The sequence below is a fragment of the Opisthocomus hoazin genome, chromosome 18 (assembly GCF_030867145.1).
Source record: "Opisthocomus hoazin isolate bOpiHoa1 chromosome 18, bOpiHoa1.hap1, whole genome shotgun sequence".
Taxonomy (NCBI): Eukaryota; Metazoa; Chordata; class Aves; order Opisthocomiformes; family Opisthocomidae; genus Opisthocomus; species Opisthocomus hoazin.
Window position 1 is genome coordinate 17,710,848 of NC_134431.1, and position 18,534 is coordinate 17,729,381.

At 50.7% G+C, this 18,534-nt stretch overlaps 2 protein-coding genes across 3 annotated transcripts in view; one reads left to right on the top strand and one right to left on the bottom strand.

Moving 5' to 3' along the window:
• The window catches only part of LOC142363482 (uncharacterized), a 43,268-nt gene extending 35,644 nt beyond the window's left edge, over positions 1–7,624 (bottom strand). The window contains exons 1-2 of one of the 2 annotated variants that reach the window (XM_075438265.1): positions 7,535–7,624; positions 5,917–6,032 (exon numbers count right to left, since the gene is read on the bottom strand). The gene's annotated coding sequence lies outside the window, so the exon portion shown is untranslated. The remainder of the gene's footprint in view (positions 1–5,916; positions 6,033–7,534) is intronic. The other variant, XM_075438267.1, reaches the window with a different exon arrangement.
• NPBWR2 (neuropeptides B and W receptor 2) lies at positions 7,327–10,506 on the top strand. The gene is made up of 2 exons (XM_075438268.1): positions 7,327–7,537; positions 8,066–10,506. The coding sequence occupies exon 2, from the start codon at positions 8,669–8,671 to the stop codon at positions 9,698–9,700; it is 1,032 nt and encodes a 343-aa protein (XP_075294383.1). The 5' UTR covers positions 7,327–7,537; positions 8,066–8,668; the 3' UTR covers positions 9,701–10,506.
• Positions 10,507–18,534: the final 8,028 nt, after the last annotated feature.

Sequence of the window (18,534 nt, forward strand, 5' to 3'; positions counted from 1 at the left end):
GATCAGGCCTCCTATGTTTCCCTTAATTCCTTAGAATAATTGACAGTATCATAAACCTTGTACTCCGTGATGTTTTTTGACCTAACAAGCACACGGAGCAAGGCGCCAGCTCTTTAAAATTGCACCGGAATGTGTTGTGCCAGAAGACAGATTTTAAGTGTTGGTTGTTGGTTTTTCCTTTTTAACAATGAACATTCCACAAAATATTAAAACATTTTTCTAAAACATGTTATTAAGGTGACGATGAGTCATTTCACTGTCACAACACAGGAGGGAGGGGGAACTGGGGTGAACCAAGCAGCAAATTCATTGAGTAGCAATTTGCACTCCATAACCCTCCGATGATTAGGCTTTTAGGCCAGATGAGCTCTGCCACTTAAGCAGACGAGGTGACACGTTTAGCTGTTGCTGAGAGATATTGGAATATATTGCACAGACCCTGCTCCCCAGTGTGCATCCCTGATGGGCTCCGTGCTGCTTTTCCAAGGAACTCACCATAACCCTATCGCGACGCCGGTGTTTGCGAAACCTCGCAGCTTTCACAGCGGGTCAAGCACTGACCGAAACGGTGGCTTTTCAGAAGCAACAGTTTAGGTGTCATTAAAAAAAGTCAAGATGACAACTTGTATCACCTGGAAGTGGCACAGACACCAAGGACAGGACTCCCAGCAGCTGTAGAATAACTAGTTTAATCGCAGCTAAATAACGTATAGCTCCTGCATCGCATGCCGACGGGTTGCAGCACTAGACAGCACGTGCGTCCCACACAGCTCCCGGCTGCCAGCAGCACGGCACCGGAAAGCACAGTGTGGATGTGGACCCAGGAGGAGAGCAGGTCTCGACCTGCTGACTCACACCCATCCCCCTCCCACCTAATTAGGGCTAACATTCTTATATTTCTCTTTTACTCTGATCCTTTTAAGCTAGGATTCCTCCTTCTGTCTTGCTTGTTACCTCTGCAATCCAACAACTGTGCTGGATTGTGGCCATGCCATGCACATCTGCTAAAGGCAACCAGCAGGAAAACAGAAGCCTGTTAATTTTTCAGTGGTCATTGATAGTTTCAAGAGTTAACAGTATTCCAAGATAGCTGCAAAAGTAAGCCATTAACTGTACTGCAGCATAAGGTGCTGTCACACGTGACACTTTTTGCTCACAGGCACGGGTCCTGTAGTCAGATTACATGAAAGCCATGACTCACATGGGCTGACAGAAGAAACCCAGGATAGGGAACAGAAAGATCTCAAAGCCCAGAAGACAAATTGCTCCGTGGACTGATCCACAGGTTGACTGAGCAGATTGATTTCCCCCGATTCCAGGTAAAGTTGAGGAGGATGGGGCAGCAGCATCTCCGCAGCAGTCAGAGCCGTCTCTTTACACACCGGGACAGCCCTTGCCTGCTGCCCGTGGCAGCACCGACACAAGGGGAGACCCTGGCTGCTGCCCAGCTCCTCCAGCAGCTGCCCTGAGCCCCGCAAACCCCACAAAGGAGATGGGCAGCACTGAAAAGGGTGACAGCCCCCTTCCAGAAACTTTTCTCTCCCAAAGGGCTCTGGTCTGGACAAATTCATCTGCCTCAGGGCAGAAAGCAAAGCAAAGTGCAGGCTGACTTCCAGCCCTGGGGAAAAGCATGAAAAACTACTGGAGAATAAAAGCACCCTGGAATGGAAACCTCTTTTAATTTCCCTCTGGAACAAGGCTGTTTGAAACCAGACCAAGGGGGTGGGGGGAAATGAAGGCGTTTAAAGAAGCTGCATAGTGCTCTGCCTGCACTCTTTAAATCCTCATGGATACATATAAATTGCAGCAAGACCATCACTGTGTCCTTGCTCGTACGGCCACAGGTACGCTGCCAGAGCTCTATTAATTAACACACCACTGCCAACATGGCAGAGGCACTCTGGCAGCCCGGGCTCCTTGCCGGGAGCCAGGCAGCCTCGTGCGATGCTGCTGACCCTCCGCAGCTGGATCGCACCTCTGGGAACATGCCCAGGCCAGGGCTGTGCTGGCACCGCGGGCCTGTGGATGTCCTGCAGAAGAGCCAGGGTCTCCAAAAGCTGCTGGGAACGAGCGCTGACCCATTGCAGGAGCTTCACAACCTCCTTCCTGGCTTTGCCACCCACCCACCACCTCCCGGTGATACAGCTTTTACTCCCCATCACCTCTGGTCTGAGGAAATTACTCACATGGCATTTGTCTTGATTGCTCCCCTGCAGAGGCGGAGATGGGGCAGTTATTGATACATCCTTTGCCTGACAAAAACAGGCCGTTTATAAGCAAGACTCATTACTCTGATTTTCTTTAAAGCACCTCCAGTACCACTTTGCCTTCCCTGCAGCTTGTGGCGGGCTGGATGCGTCACTGGCTGCTGGATCCATTGCAATTGTTATTACCATTTAAAGGCATTTTCTTCACTAACAATTCACCAATTCACTGATGGAGACATCTGCTTTATCCTCACCCCTCAGAAAAATCAGCACTTACACCTCTCTCCTGGTTCCCAGGGGTGTCCCACGAGGTGAGCACCATCACCTGCCTAAGCCAACGTGGCTCAGTTTGGCTGGGAAGGGTGAGGAAGCAGGAGGAGGTGTCCCAGCTTGTGGCAAAGGGGGAAGCACTCAGCACAGAGGTGATCAATAATCTCAGGTTTCCCCTTTCCAGCTCACCCCAACACCCACAAACGGCTCCTTCGCTGAGCCAGCACCGCACTGAGGAGGAGCAGGGGGTTCCTGGGGAGGCGGTGGGCAAACTCTCTGCATCCCCAGGCTGGGACCAGAGCAGCTGAGGGGAGACTCAGCCCCAGGGCAGAGGTTACAGCACAGTGACTGCTACCCTACAATAAATAACCTGACCAGGCGCACTGGCTTTCTTCGCCAAAAGCCATCACTCACAAACCGTTTGACATAATCGGTTCTGGGTATTAACCTGCAGTGCCATCCCACCTTTTGAAAAGCCTGAACACCTCATACAAATAAATCATCCTAATAACCTGCGACTGCAAGATAGTCAGCCGAGAACATTTTGTTTTGGTGAGCAAAGAGTATTGATTGTGTATCTGCGTCCTTGAGATGAACTTGGCTTTTGACAGCTGCTGGAGACCAAGAAAACAGGACTATCTATCTCCCCTGCTAATGCCTCAGGGGTGGGGGGAGTTGTGAAGCAAAGCAGTCTTATCAAACTGGACCCCGTCACGGGACTTCTCTGGGGCTGCAGGAGCTCCACGGTCATGCCCAGGGCCTGTGAAGCAGAGGGCTGCTGCTCCCTGGCTTAGCTGCCGGGAGGGCTGCTGAGCCCAGCACTGCACAACCCCTCCCTCCAACGCTGGGGAGTGAAGCGGAGGGAAATGCAATCCCTTCAGGTGTCCAGGAAAGCCAGAGTCCTGCAACAGCAATCCCAAGCCGGATCTGACCTGTTCGTGTGATTACACCCTTCTCTGAGCCCCAACTTCTCAGTCAAACCTCTGCTCTGTCTCTATAAACTGTCAGTGGATCTTCCCAGGACGACTGTCACAGAGATGCAGAGGCGAAGCTCAAAGCCTGTCCGAGGGAAGGACGAGGACTGCCAGCACTGTGACCACGGGGACCCAGTCATACCTTGTCTCCAAAGCAAGAAAGCCAAAAGCGAGGTGCACCCTGAGGGGTACCCTGGGTGACTAAGAAGCAAACATAGAATCATAGAATTATAGAATGGTTTGGGTTGGAAGAGACCTTAAAGATCATCTGGTTCCAACCCCCCTGCCATGAGCAGGGACATCTTCCACCAGACCAGGTTGCTCAGAGCCGCATCATTTGGTTTTATTCAGCGGCTGCCCTTGAACTCTGCCCCAAAGACAAGCAGGGGGTGAAGAAGCCCTGGAAAGCTACTGCCTGATCAGCAAGTGGTCTGTGACTTCAGGCACCAGCAGCACAGGTGCATTAAAAATTCCCGGCATTACCAGCCCTGGTAGAGCAGAGCACAGTCAGTTTTCCGTTTTCTTTCCTGCAGTTCATTCCTGTCATTTTAAATGGCTGAACGTGGCTCGAGCCCTTGCAGGAAGGACACACTCATTCCCTTCCCCGCTGAATTCACCCCTCAAGCAAGCCCAGCTTCATCTCCCCTGGTGCTCCAGCATGGAATAAAAAGCAGCCTTAATTCAACAAAGTTTCAAAATTAAATCCAGCTGAGACTTTGAAAAAGGAGAAGGAAAAGAAGGTCCATCTCAGGGGCTGATCCAGACCAACTCATCCGCTTTAATTGAGTCTGTGGATGAACAAGGGAGGGGAGGTAGGCTTCACTCCTGGGGACCTGGAGAAGTCCTCCTCCAGAGGACTGAAACCTGGTTAGAGGAGGCAGCTTTCTGCCTTAGACAACAACCCTTTAGACAGTGTGCCCTGGCTGGAGGGCTGAAGCATCTCAGAGGGCTCAGACAGCACAGCTCACACAGTTGGTGGGGAAATCATCCCATCATCTGAGCAGATATGGGACAGTGCTCTCCAAAAGCAACCCAGGCAAAGAAAGCTTCTGCCCTGCCTGTCCCCAGCAAGGTGTGAGCTGCTGCTGTGGCTCAGCCCTGCTGATGCTGGGCACTCCCGATATCCCCCAGCACTGCCAGCAGCACAGCAACTCCAGAATGATGGATGGCCTTTGTCTGGAGTCAGCAGCCCCTTGAATTTATGCAGGCAATAAAGCACCATTGCTATAGCCTTGCAAGGGATTTGCCCCTCCCTAATTTACTGCCTTGTCTCTCTGTTTGCACAGCTGGCTCGAGCTGCGTAGCGTGAACGTGGGTTTCAAGAGGCAAAGTCCACCTCCATGGCATGGATTTGCCAGGGACAGAAACTTTGCCCTCTTGCACCATGCTGGCGATGGAGCTGCATAGGTCCAAGTGGCTCAGAGGGAAAATACAGCTGGTGTCCTTCATAAATCACAGAATCACCGAATGGTCGGGGTTGGAAGGGACCTTTGTGGGTCATCTAGTCCATCCCCCTGCCCAAGCAGGGTCACCCAGAGCAGGCTGCACAGCACCGCGGCCAGGCGGGGCTGGAATATCTCCAGAGAAGGAGACTCCACAACCTCCCTGGGCAGCCTGGGCCAGGGCTCCGTCACCCTCAGAGGGAAGAAGTTCTTCCTCGGGTTCAGCTGGAGCTTCCTCTGCTTCAGTTTGTGCCCGTTGCCCCTTGTCCTGTTGCTGGGCACCACTGGAAAGAGTCTGGCCCAGTCCTCCTGACACCCACCCTGAGGTCCCCTCTCAGCCTTCTCTTCTTCAGGCTAAAGCAACTTAATAGCAGCAACTTCAAATTAGTGCTTGATTTTCAGGGCTTTGTGCCACCGTAGCTTTTATAATCAAGTAGAAGGGACACCCAGCCAGAGAAAAGAGGATGAATAAAACACCCTCTTAGCCTTCCCTCCAGGCACCCCCCCGTTTCACCTCCTGCCAGCACACACAGCGTGCCTCCTCTGCGCTCAGCCACCAGCTGCGGTCGGATCCAGAGCAGACACGAGGGAAAGGTTTTTCTCTTTGTTGATGGAGGTGCTCCTGCTGCAGTGCAATTTCATGCATGAATTTAGATTGGTTCTCCTTTGCTCTCCCCAAAGCAGGTAAGTTTTACTGCAAACCTGCTAGAGGAACCAGGCAAAGAGCACAGCTCAGAAAGCAGGTGCCGTGCATTTGTCTTGGGGATAATAACAGAAACAAAAGCCCCTCTACTCACAGCTGACAACGAGATTAAATTCTTAGTCTCCATCTCATCTCTGACAAGGTGGTTTTAATCAAACACATCCTAACCAAGGCACGCAGGAGACCGCGCTCGCTACGGGTGATGAGAAGTAAGGCGGCACATAGAGCCGGGGAGGGATCGGCCCCGGAACCGGGCGCAGCCAGCCCTGCAGCCCCCCCAGATTCCCACCCCCTCATGGGTATGGCCCGAAACACAGCACCTGGGCACGCAGCCGCTGGCCAAGGCAGCGTGATGGCCGATTCCGAGGTAACGGAGCTTGGAGAGTGAAAGGGCAGCTTCAAACTGGCCCAGAGACCCAAGAAGCTGGGCTTTATGCTGAAAAACAGAAAGCCACAATGGAAGAAATTTCTATGCAAAATACTTTTACACCCTTTTGCCCTAGGGAATAGCAACTGATCAGTAAATTTAACATCACATTCTCCTGAAATTCTCTGTCTTCCAGTGTTTTCTTCTCTTTGGCAAAGACAACAGCGATTCTCAGAAAACTGCCTTCCCCCTGCAGACCTATCAAAACTTCTTTTCCCTTACAACTGCTTACAAACTGTGCCAGCTTTCCCAAAACAAGTAAGAAGAGGGCTCTGGGGGGTCTTTCATCTGAAGGAATATCATCCATATCATTCCTATGCATCTTCTTGAGCAATCTTTAATTTCTGTTTAATTTTGCTTACGCCTAAAGGCTGGTCAGATTTTGGCTGAAATACAGAAAATATCTGTAAGAGTTGTACAGTGGGCATAAAAAAATTACCATCTGCTGATAAGTCAGTTGTACCCATGGCCTTAAGGAGTTACCTCCCTGAGCGCGAGGAAGCGTTTTCTTCCTACCCAGTTACCAGAGCACAGTAATCTTACCAGAAAAGGGTAAACATCCCCAGAAGAGGAGCAAAAAGTCAAACACAGCTCTTAACTACACGGCTCATTTAACGGAGGTGACCTGCTTGGTTAAATGACGCCGCACGCTGCCAGGCATGGCACCGACGGATGCCGGCAGTTTCTCTCGCCCAGTATTGAAACAAAGGTCAGGCAACCTGCAGCTGGGGGATACGTTTAGAAAACCAAAGGAGAATCAAAACCCCCTTGATTTCCTTTTTCCTCTTTTTATAGGGACATGAAGGTAAAGCAATCTTCCATTATTGTTGCTTTTGCTATACAACCCAGGGTGCGTTTCTGTCGAGCTTCACAGGACTCCTGCACCTTGTAATCCACCGCTGAAGGATTTCACTGCATTTCCAAAGCTGGCCCAGAGACCCAGCTGGGGAAAAGCAGCTGAGCTCCCCCAGAGCAGCTGAAACCAGCACAGATCTGGCAAGGTACATCTGTTTATTTATTTATTCTGAGCACTGTAATATTGTGTACCCTCCTCCCACTCTCCCCCCCCCCCCCATTTGCACATCTTCCTTCGTTAAAACGAGCCAGTGTTCCCTAATGAAGCAGTTTAACATTCCCCTCTCCCCCCCACACCAATTCCCACCTCATCCAGCCAGACACAGCTCGCCAGCCCTGGGTGCTGCCTGTGCCCCTCACCATCTCCCTCATTCCTGAAGAGAACAGCCCTGGAGCGTCAGCCGCTCACCAGCATCCACCTTCTTTACTATTTAACCAGCCCTGCAGAGAGAAAACTTTTTTCCCCTCCCCTTCCCTGGTGTGACCGAGTGCTAATTGCCCAGACATGCAACGCAGACACAGAGCCACCATGTCGATATGATTGCAAAGCCGGGTAACGTCAGCATCCCAGGGACCCTCCTCCAGCTCGGATTAGAGAGCAGAGGCTCAACAGTGCCGAGCAGCAGGTGCCGGAGGAGGCAGCCGGAGCCACTCACCAGGTAAGGGGCACTTCATCCCTCCGTTCCCAGTCCCAGCTTTCCTGCTCACTTCCTGGCCGTGGGACAACGAAATGCGAGTGAAGCGAGGCACTTCTCCTCGCAGAGCCTGGGGACCGGGCGCCAAACCTTGGATATTCTCCGGGGTCCGTTTTTTGCTCACTTCGCTGCGGAGGAATTCTTGGAAGTCTGGGTCAGGCGATAGCGATGGATGTGGCAACTGCTAGAGATGTAAACAGATGGGGTAATTCTTGTTTTGGCTCTAAAGCAGATTTGCTTTCAGGGTACTTCTCTCCCTCCCTTCCCCGAATAATCCTGAACTTTTGAGATTTACAGGTTTGCCTGTCCATCTGTGTGAAGTTCTGTGTGCTGCCACAGTTGTTTGCAATGGGGATGGTCTTCACTTCGAACAAGATCGTAACGTACTCTTGCTTAAAGAGTTACTTTAATTGTGGGTTAACCCTTAGTTTTACCCTTAGTTTTGGAAATATTCCTTGATCTCTATTTTCCCCCTCCTCCTTCTTTTGCTAGGGGACCCCGGGAGCGGGGAGTAGCTGTGTCGGAAACTTCTTCATTGTTCGTGAAATCTCAGTCAATGAAAAGAGCCTGAACTCCAACACAAAGAAAGGCACTAATTAAATACTGCTATGCTTCTGCTCCAGCATGGAAAAGCAAGCGCTGTGCAAGTGAAACTGCAGCCATCCTTCAAGTCCTCCGAGGGCTGTGAATAGCCGACCAGGCACAGAGCTTCCTCTGCCCTCCTCGCTTCTGCCAGCCCCAACAGCCGCGCTCGCTGCAGACAGCTGAACTGGGGCCACTTGGCTTCCCCAGCAGAGAAAAGCCACAGCTCACCGGGATGCTCTTAGAGACAAGAGTTCTTTGCCTTACATAGGAAGCTATAATTCTCTTCTTTGCTTTGTTCATGGAGCCTTACGTGTCTTTCAATCATTTTTTCCCCCCCCTGACCACTTCAAAATCTAACTTCTCCAATGGTGGGGGACAGGAGAGGTAAGTTAGGTGATCCACACTGCCTCACAACTGACTCTTTGGAAATAACCCATTTCTAAATAAGATAGCAGCTGCTTCCCACAGAGAAAAAAAAAGGCTTTTCCTTCTGGGCTAGCAAGGTTTTCCATGACATCTGAGGGTAGTCTGTGGCCAGCAGGCATGGGAAACAGCTCTCCTTGGGATGATCTGAACAGCACTTGCAGAAACGCAGGCAACAGCTGCTACCTGGACAACAGCATGAGTTTCAACTTAACCTTCCAAGAGCAAGCAGCTGATTTCTATGTCATCCTCCCTGTGATTTACTCCATGATCTGTGCTGTTGGGCTCACAGGCAACACTGCTGTCATCTACGTGATCCTCAAGGCCCCCAAGATGAAGACTGTGACAAACATGTTCATCTTGAACCTTGCTATAGCTGATGACTTGTTCACACTTGTCTTGCCCATTAATATTGCTGAACACCTCCTCCACTACTGGCCCTTTGGAGAAATCCTCTGCAAAGTCATCTTGTCCATAGACCACTACAATATCTTCTCCAGCATTTATTTCCTAACAGTGATGAGCATAGACAGGTATCTGGTAGTACTGGCTACAGTCAGGTCCAAGAGGATGCCACATCGTACGTACCGAGCAGCCAGGATTGTCAGTGTGTGCATCTGGATCCTAGTCACCATCATAGTTCTCCCTTTCGTCATCTTTGCCAATGTCTACATAGATGACCTCGAGATCAAGAGTTGTGGTCTGAATTTCCCCAAGCCTGAAAGGTTTTGGTTCAAAACCAGCAGGATCTATACCCTCATCCTTGGCTTTGCCATTCCAGTATCCACCATCTGCATCCTTTATACCATGATGCTCTACAAGCTAAGGAACATGCACTTGAACACAAATGCTAAAGCCCTGGACAAAGCCAAGAAGAAAGTCACTATTATGGTCTTCATAGTCCTGGCTGTGTGTCTTTTCTGTTGGACCCCCTTCCACTTGGCCACCATTGTGGCTTTGACCACTGACTTGCCCCAGACGTCCCTAGTCATCGGTATATCCTACTTCATCACCAGCCTGAGCTATGCCAATTCATGCTTGAATCCTTTCTTGTATGCTTTCCTGGATGACAGCTTTCGGAAAAGTTTCCGGAAGATGTTGGAATGTAGAACTTCTTAAACAGTGGGTTGGGGCTAGCAGATCCCTTTGCTCCCATGGCTTTTCAGGGGCAGTTTTGCAGACTGAAGGGGTGGCTAGTGAATGCACAATGTTCTTTCTTTCATTTACATGTAACATATATGCCTGTTTATCATTATCATTCACATGGTGTGTCCTGCTTACTTGAAAGTCCTGCATTTTCCTTCTCTGCATCGACCAACTTCTCAAAGTTGCGTTTCTGTATTCTTGTTTTTAACTCACACACCCTGAAGCATATAGGACAGAAAACTTCCTCTTCAGGGGTGTGCTTGTACTACTGTGTAGCAGTCCTTCATCGCCATCTGCTGCACAGCACAGACGAGCTGGAGCCCAGCGGGAAGATTCGTGTAATGCTCAGTTCTTTCTAGCTGCGTTACCTGGAGGGTTGTTCCATGGAGCAGAGCTAACAAGCGCTTTCAAGGACATATCAATAAAATCGACACAGGATGGAAGATGAGTATTTGGAAGAGAAAATTAACCATTATCATGCTCATGTATGCGCATATGTGTGTTCTGGCTTTGTTTTTGGTTTTGGGGGATGTCTCTTTTCCACCCTCATTCAACGTTCCCCCTTTCCTGAACTGTTAACACAAGTTAAATTTAAACCAAAAGCAAGATTCGGGTCTCAATAATAGTGTTGAACAATACACCATACAAATACTGTGGCAACTGTGGGAATTTGTGTTAGATATTATATTTAACTAATTGTTCCTGTTAAGTGTCAAATATATATTTATTTAAGAGTGCTTAATGAAATAAACCTCATGGGAAAAAAAGAGACTGGTCCTTCTTTCACCAGACAAAACGTACATTACTTGTCCCATGTCTTTGTTATATATATTGCATTTTACGTGCAGTAAAATAAAAAAACATAGATTCGTAACAAAATTAAGGTGTTTTGTAAGCCACAAGAAAAATGCGAGCAAGCACTGCAGATAAAGCTTCTTCTGTAACAGGTAAATTGTAAAAATACTTCAACAGAACCAGGGCCAAGAGGAAGGGTGTAGAAAACAGAAATACAGCACCGAAAGCTTGAAGAACCACCATAAACCTGTTAAAACCTCATCCTCCCTCTCCCAGCAAGGGGATCTCTCCCTCACTGATTGACAGTGGGATGAGCACACTGCATCTCCCAGCTTTCACAGTGATGGCGAAGTCTCACCTCCACCATCCACCTACGGAGGTGAGCAGGGCTCATTGCCACGTTCAGTCCTTCGTAGCGATTGACCACAGCCAGGATACTGCACGTGCCACGGCTCCCTTACTTTGGCTCTATGGTGGCCACCAAAGCACCTTGTTAAATGGGAGTGGACTTTCTCAGCCAAAGCAACGCCAGAGTCTACCTCTCCTCGTCACTTCTGCAAAACCCAGCCTGCCCCCAGCCCTTGTCCTGGAGGGTGATGCCCCGCGGAGTACAGCAGTAAGCTGTCTTGCAGGGCTGCAGTAAGTTGGAGGTCTTTGAAAAGCTTATTCTCACAATTTTAATCCCCACAGCTATCTGTATTACTGGTTTAAGGAAGTCTGTCTCAGCTAAAGTTTTCCTCTCCAGCTTTCCCCACAAGCACCAAGCTGGGCTCTCTCCTGTCCAAACTCCACCAGGAACGTACAGGACAGGTAAACCCAAAGAACAAGGGGCTAGAGACAGGACTAGAGACCTGTGCATTGCACACACCAGAGCCCATCCAGCAGACAAGCTACCTAGAGCAGTTGTCTAAAGTCTATCCAGAAAATGGGGCTGGAGACACAGCTGCAACATGACAACAAGGTCCATCCAGGAGGCAGGGCTGGGAATGGGTATCCTTCCCAAAAGCAGGGAGGGAGGCTGCAGGGCTCGGTGTAAACTCCTGGAGCAGTGGGTGAGGATATGGGTGGAGGTCCCAGGTGAGGTCGCTCGCGGCAATTCAGTCCTGTCAGTGCCCTCAGGGCTCTGACACCAAAATTAACAACCTCCAGTAGATCATGATGGCAAGTTCATGTTTCCCTTTTAGAAAACTGTAAGAGATTTGTGAATACATGGTCACTTGTGTTGCCTTCTCAGTATTAAAGGTGTTAACTTTGGAAGAACAATGAAGGCTTCTTCCAGGTGAAACTTCTCCAGGAACTTCATTTTTTATGCCAACTGTAATATTGACTTGCTATAAAGATCAAGTGGTGAATCCCCTGTCTCAGCCAGCCTCATGAGTAACAGACCAGAGAGGTGGGTCCTCAGTCTCATAGTCTTAATCCCCCAGACTTAGTGCCCCCAAGGTTCCCAGAGCCAAGTTTCAAGGTTCGTCTCTATTTCTTGTTAGCTGCACCCTGCAGCTACTAGAAGACACATGGATTTTTCAAAACCCGGTCCTGACTCTGTGTGTGTGTGTGTGTGTTGGCACGTGCAGGTGTGTGAGGTGATCACTTGGCAAGCCCCAGGCACACGAGGAGGAACAGGGAGGCACCTGGAGAAGAGATCAGCTCTGCTTAGAAGGTGCTGATGACTCTCAAGAGGTATCAAATATCTCAAAGACTTTGGAGAAGAGGGGGAAGACCTGGCAGATGAAGAACTGGGGACCATACGTGTGGCTGATTCTGGAAGGAAAGCTGGCTGCTGTGGTCCTGACCGACCTTCCCGGGAAGGAGCCAGGTGCCAGCAGCAGATGAGGGAGGCAGAGGTGTCGCACGACCCCTTGGAGCAGCCAGGCACGGCCAGGGAGCAGAGCCAGCCCATGCCCACGGGCATCACGGGCACGCACCGCTTTAACGCGATTGCCACCTGCTGGCAATGGGCTCCCCAGCAGGAAAAACCTCTCAGCGTGCAGAAAACTGACTCAGCTGATGCCACCTCACACACAAATTGGCTAGCTAGCCGCAACGCCACCGCTCGTTGGCGTTAGGGCTGTAGGAAACGCAATACAATTCATTAGGTGGAAAATCTAATATGTTTCGTGAGGTGGGAAGTATCTTTTGAGTGTAAATCACCCGTTTTCAGACCCAACAGTGTCATTGCTGGAGCTTTTCCCCTTTGCAGCAAATGTCACGACTGTCACAGAATCACAGCGTGGCTGAGGTTGGAGGCACCTCTGGAGATCGCCCAGTCCAACCCCCCCCCCCGCTCAAGCAGGGTCACCTAGAGCAGATTGCCTAGGACCATGTCCACATGGGTCTGAACGTCTCCAAGGATGGAGATGCCACCACTTCTTTGGGCAACCCATTCCAGTGCTTTGCCACTCTCACAGTAAAAGTTTTTTCCTATGTTGCAATGGAATTTCCCGTATTTCAGTTTGTGCCTCCTGTCCTGCCACTGGACACTGCTGAGAAGAGTCTGGCTCCCTCTTCCCTGCAGCCTCCATCAGGCATTTACAGACATGGCTTACATCCCCCCGAGCCCTCTGTCCCCGAGGATGAACAGCCCCATCTCTCAGCATCTCCTCTTCTGACAGCATCCTACCTGCATCTGTGCTTTTTGCTATGTAAAGAGCTTAAGATGGGAGCGTCACCTCCTCTTTGCTCTCATGGGGTGCAAGGCTACGAGGGGAGAAGGGGCTTGCTCTGGCCAAGGTCTCCTCCCGTGCTCAGGAGGGGGTCCAGCTCCCATGGGCGCACCGAGCTGGCCAGCAAGCGTCCGGCAAGTGTCCGGTGGGGCCCTGTGTTTCAGCCCAGCAGCACTAAGCGGCACTCTCTGCTTTCATCTCGGCATCGCCGCATCTCCCACAGCGTTGCTGAGCCTCGCACACACGCTGGTACCGTGCTGCTGCGGGGAAGGCTGCAAACTCCGACCCTCTGAGCACGGCACCCGAGGCCAGGCTGCTACGGCTGCTTCTGGGAGAGCAGAAGCCACCTTCGAGGAGGCACTTGCCCACTCGTTGCACAAGTTCTCCCCAGAGAAAACCTGCACGCCAGCTCATTCGTTTGAATTTCATCAGGCTGCTGGGGCTGGCTTGCTGCAGATCACACCAGCCCACATTAGCCACAAATTGAAGGCTGGAAGCAGGGAAATAAATCCCCTTAATAATTCACCGAATAAATCCCCTTCCAAACCTAGCATCCCTTCCAGGGTCTGCAGGGTCGCAGGATGCTGAATCAGTGACTCGCCCAGCTCCTTCCCATCCTAACCCCCTTCCCGGCCGGCCATGCATCGAGAGGGGAAGCCAGCTCAGCCCCAAAGCCAGGCAAATTTCCTCCTGGGACAGCCCAGGATGTCTTCATGAGTGCAAAGGTGCTGGAAACCTCGCAGCTCCCTGGTTACAGCAGGAGCCGGAGGCTTTCTGCCTGCTCCTGCCCACCGCAGCAGCACGGAGGAAAGCAGCGTGTTCCTGCCTGCATCCTCTCCGGGAAGGACATCGCCTTCCCCGCTCCGGCTGCACCCACGAGGACAGACAGCCCTGGACAACTCTGCTTCATCATCCTTGCGAGAGGGAGAAGAAGGTGTTTTCCCCTCCAGAAACAGGAATTAGGGCTCATACAGGGCTCATATTCCCACTGCAGGCTTTAAACGCGGGCATCTGAGCTGAGAGGTGGGGACTGGAAATTACTTTTGCTTTTTAAATCTCCGTGCTGCAGCAGGTAATGATGGCTGTTTCGATCAACTGTCCTCATCCGAGCTGCGCTGCGGCTTGTTCCCCCACGAAGCCATAATCCCCCGGTATTCACGCAGTCTCGCACTGTCTCCCGCTGCTGGTCGCGATTTCAGGTGAGAAAAGAAGTAATGCCCCACTGAGGGATGAAGGTCTGGCTCTCACGATCATCTTTAGGTGGGACAAAAATGAAAAGAGAGATTAAAAATGGAGGAGCAAAACCAAAAACTTGGCATATAGAAGCTATGAACCTGAAGCATCACTAGAGGACACTGTTAAAAGCAACCCTACAGAGAGAATTCATCCCTTTTCTGCACAGCCTCACCTATCTGTAGCACTTGCCTTGACACCTACACGACGCTGGGAGCCCTTGGGTGTCATCTCGATTTGGGATGATCAGGTCCTAATGTGCCAGTGACGCTCCCACTGCAAACCTGAGGAAATGGTGATCTCTTACTGCTGATTCTGGGAGAAATGAGCCTGGTTTGGTGCCTTCAGAGGGTCTCAGCACCTCAAGAGTTGATGTTCCCAGTTGCTGCTAAGAGAAGGGGATTCCTCAGACTGGGATCCCTGTCAGGGTGAGTCAGGAGCTCATCTGAGGACCCTCTCTGGGGGTCTGGCAGCTCCCTGTCCCACGCCTGGGCCAGATCGTGTTGGGTCTTACCCCATCGATACCACCACTGCAGCCAAGGCTGTGCCTGGAGCTGGTTATGGGGTGATAAAGCCTAGATCTAGGGCAGCTCTGAGGCCTCCAGAGGAGCTCCATACTTGTTATCATGGAGTGACAGGACACCAGGCACCCAAAGAAACCCCTCTTGCAAAGCCACCTGCCACATTGCTGCATGTCTCTTCCTCCACCTCCCTTTTGCTGGAAGGGAGGAAGAGGAGCTAATCTAAATGCAAACGCCAAGAATAGTGACAGTAAATATTGCCAAGAGTTTCTGGTTGGCATTTGTATTTGGTAAGTGAAGACGCAGAGGGAAAGATCAAAGCTGTCTGAATAGCTTTTAATTACGAGCCTCAATTGCTCTATTTTCTCTCAGAAAAGTATTACAATTATCTAACAAAGCTCTTCGAGTGGAATTAGACACTAGCCCAAAGCTTCAAGGGCTGTTTAGTGGCTATTTTCCCTTTTTAAAAAAAATAATATTTGATGTCTAGATAACAAAGAGGCACTCCCGTAAGTGCCTACAGCCAAGTGTGGATACACAGAGAGGATGGAAAGCTTTTTCCGGGAGGAGGTGAGCAGCCCAGGCTGCAGCGAGGGTTGTTGGTGGCTCTGCTAAAGCACCCACCGCCGTGTCCCCTTGCTGGGCAGGGGTGGGGGCTCTGGGTGCTGCCACCAGCATCCCACGTGGGAAAGGGGAATTCCCAGCAAGGGGAAAATAAACTCTAGTTTGGGAGTAAGACCTTCAACAGCGGGCAACTGTCCCCATTTTCAATTTTCCGGAGATGTAATTTGTTTCTCTGTCTTTCACCAGGACTTCTGTACATCTCCATCATCTCCACTTGCTCCACCACTTCCCCAGCACAGCTCATGCCCGAAGAATAAGACTCTTGGGGAGTTCCTCAGGTCCACACCATCCACTGTACAAAACTCAATAAGGCAGCTGAATAAGGAAAGCAGAGAAATAAGGATTCAGTTTCATAAACTTCACCCTCAAATGAGATCAGAGGCTGGTAATTAATAAAGTCAGATCTCAACGCAACGAAAATCCTCCCCTGAGACCCAGCCTGCTGCTGCTTGGTATTGATGGAAATGCTACGGATGTAATTACACTTCTCTTAGCCGTGCAGTGGAGACAGCGGGCTCCTCCATGCCGTGGATCACTCTCGGATGAGCTCCTGCCTTCCGAGCTGACCAAGAGCCGGGCAGATGAGGATGATGATAGCCATCATTTCACGGTGGACGGGGCAGGTCAGAGCCAGCAGCTCACCGTACACCATCCCGGTGGATCGCCCTGAGGCAGGAGGGCTCAGTGGCATCGCTAACACACACTCTTCGAAGACCAGAGGCAGTTTTCCAGCCGAGCACATTCCAACCAAGCCCCAGCGCAGATGCCAAAGCAAACTGTGTGGAGAGCAGCCCTGGTTGGCTTTCCATACCCACCTTCAGGCCACTGCAGGAATACAGGGAGCAAGGATAAACCCCAGCTCCAGAGGTTGGGCTCATTTTCTGCTCTTTTACACTTAATCCCTGGAGGCAAGTGATTATCTCCTGGAATTTTCTCTGTGGTTAAGCAAAGCAAGGCTGAGATGAGGGAAAATCCAAAATATGTGAACAAATGACCTGTGCATGCAAAGAAGTTGCTATTAATGCCTAACATCGAACAAACATTAAATAGCCAAATCACAACACGGGATTCATTTCACACAGAGGAAATGAAGTTGAAAAGCCATTAATCTTGATTCCATATTGACTACATAGCTTGTGTTTTTATTCCCCATCACTGAATGAATCAGCACGGCATGAGCTTTCCGGAGCACTCATTGCACATGGCAGACTGAAAACACCCAGAGAAATCAATGTTTGTAGAGCAGGCAGAGCTGGTTCAAACTTTGCCTGGTCTCCTCTCCATGGCCAGGAGAAAGGTGATCCGATGCAACCAAAAACCAGACTGTGGGAAGATGTTCATTCTGTCAGTGGCTTCCTTGGAAAAAATCAAGTTTCCTGCTAGGTTTCTTGCAGATTCATCCTTCCCTTCGCTGCGCTGAAAACCTGCTGTTTGGCAGGGCTGGTGCTGCTCGGCTCTTGGCTCCAGCCCATCCCGCCTGGCTGCAGGCCCGGAGGGGAGGGAAGCGGCGGAAGCTCTCCCTACCCACCGCAGGCAGGCGGGAGCCCTCCATCCCCACACCAGCTACATCCCCTCACATCAGCAACGTAGACTGGAGGAAAAACATCTTTTACTGCAAGAGTGGGCTGATTGCACAGGTTATAAGACCTCCCAGTAACAGCCGCCTGCACGGGCTCTGCAGGTAGGATTTCCCACCCAGCACCTATCTACTGCAAAAGGCACAGGGATTTGAGAGCAAAGCAGGAGCAAGAGGCAAGGACATGTATAACACCGCACTACAGAGCCACAAATGATCCAACCTGCTCTTCACTCAGGAAGATCCCAAGTGATGCCACGTGCCAGCATGGAGCGATGGGGTTTGCTCCCAGAGGCTCTTTCCAGCAGCTTAACCACAGAAGGACTAAATTCCCAAGAATCTGAACACGAGAGAAGTTCTTCAGGGGACAAAAGGAGATCTCAGCTGGTGTTGGATATTATTTCCACCCCAGCGAGTTTTTGGGTTGCTGAAGCAGAAACCTTGCAAGTAGTAGGAGAGGAGCAGGTGGGGGAAAGGGCTGTCTGTGTCCCCAGCACTGCAGAGAGCCAGCATCACTCCCTTACTGCAGACAGCTGGGATTTCACTGCATTAAGGGAGAGAGAGAGCGAGCAAAGTCAGTTTACATGGTTGATTACCATCATCGTTGCCAAGATACATAGCCATGTTGCTCTCTTTATTGATTATTTCATTCTGTCACCCATTTATCCAGGCTTCAGGGTACTGAAAAAAGGAACAAAGGGAATTTGTGAGCTGCGGGGCTCTTTGACCCAAAATGTACCCACCCCAATAGCGCTCCCCTTGCTTGGAAAAATCCTAAAATTCCTTCTTTCAGAATGAGTCATGGCCTTAACACGTCTGTTATCACATGCTCGGAGCAAAGGTGGCATGTAGCCCCAGTCTAAACGGGCAAGAAGACAGATGCATGCAGGCACGGTGGGCCACGCAGGACAGGTGTGTGTCAGCTCAGCCGTGGCAAGGAGGGGCTATGGATCCTGCAACATCACATCTTCATCCCCCCAGAAAAACCTTACGCCAAACACCGACTGGCATCACACAGCGTATGCTCTACTTTCTGATAGTCCATCTCTGTTCCTCAGGCAGCACCAAGACTCTTGGCTTCTGGGCTGACGTTGAAGCCTCAGGTCCCCCCCCCATTTTCTCTCTCTTCTTCCAGCCTCACCACCTCACAAGCCTTTTTCACCACGAAGCTGAGACAGTTTTTGCTCCTGCAATCCTCTATCCCTCCCATCTCAGCTTCGTGGTTCTCCTCAACACAGGGGAAGGCAAGGGAGTAAGAACTGGTCCTTCAGCCAGCCCTGGGCAGGGCTCGGGAGGTGAAGAGCAGGGATATGAATTACCAGCTGACTCCAAAGTCCCAGCCATGGAGCTCTGCGGCTATAGAGATTGACATGGAAACACAGCGTGAGGCCACGA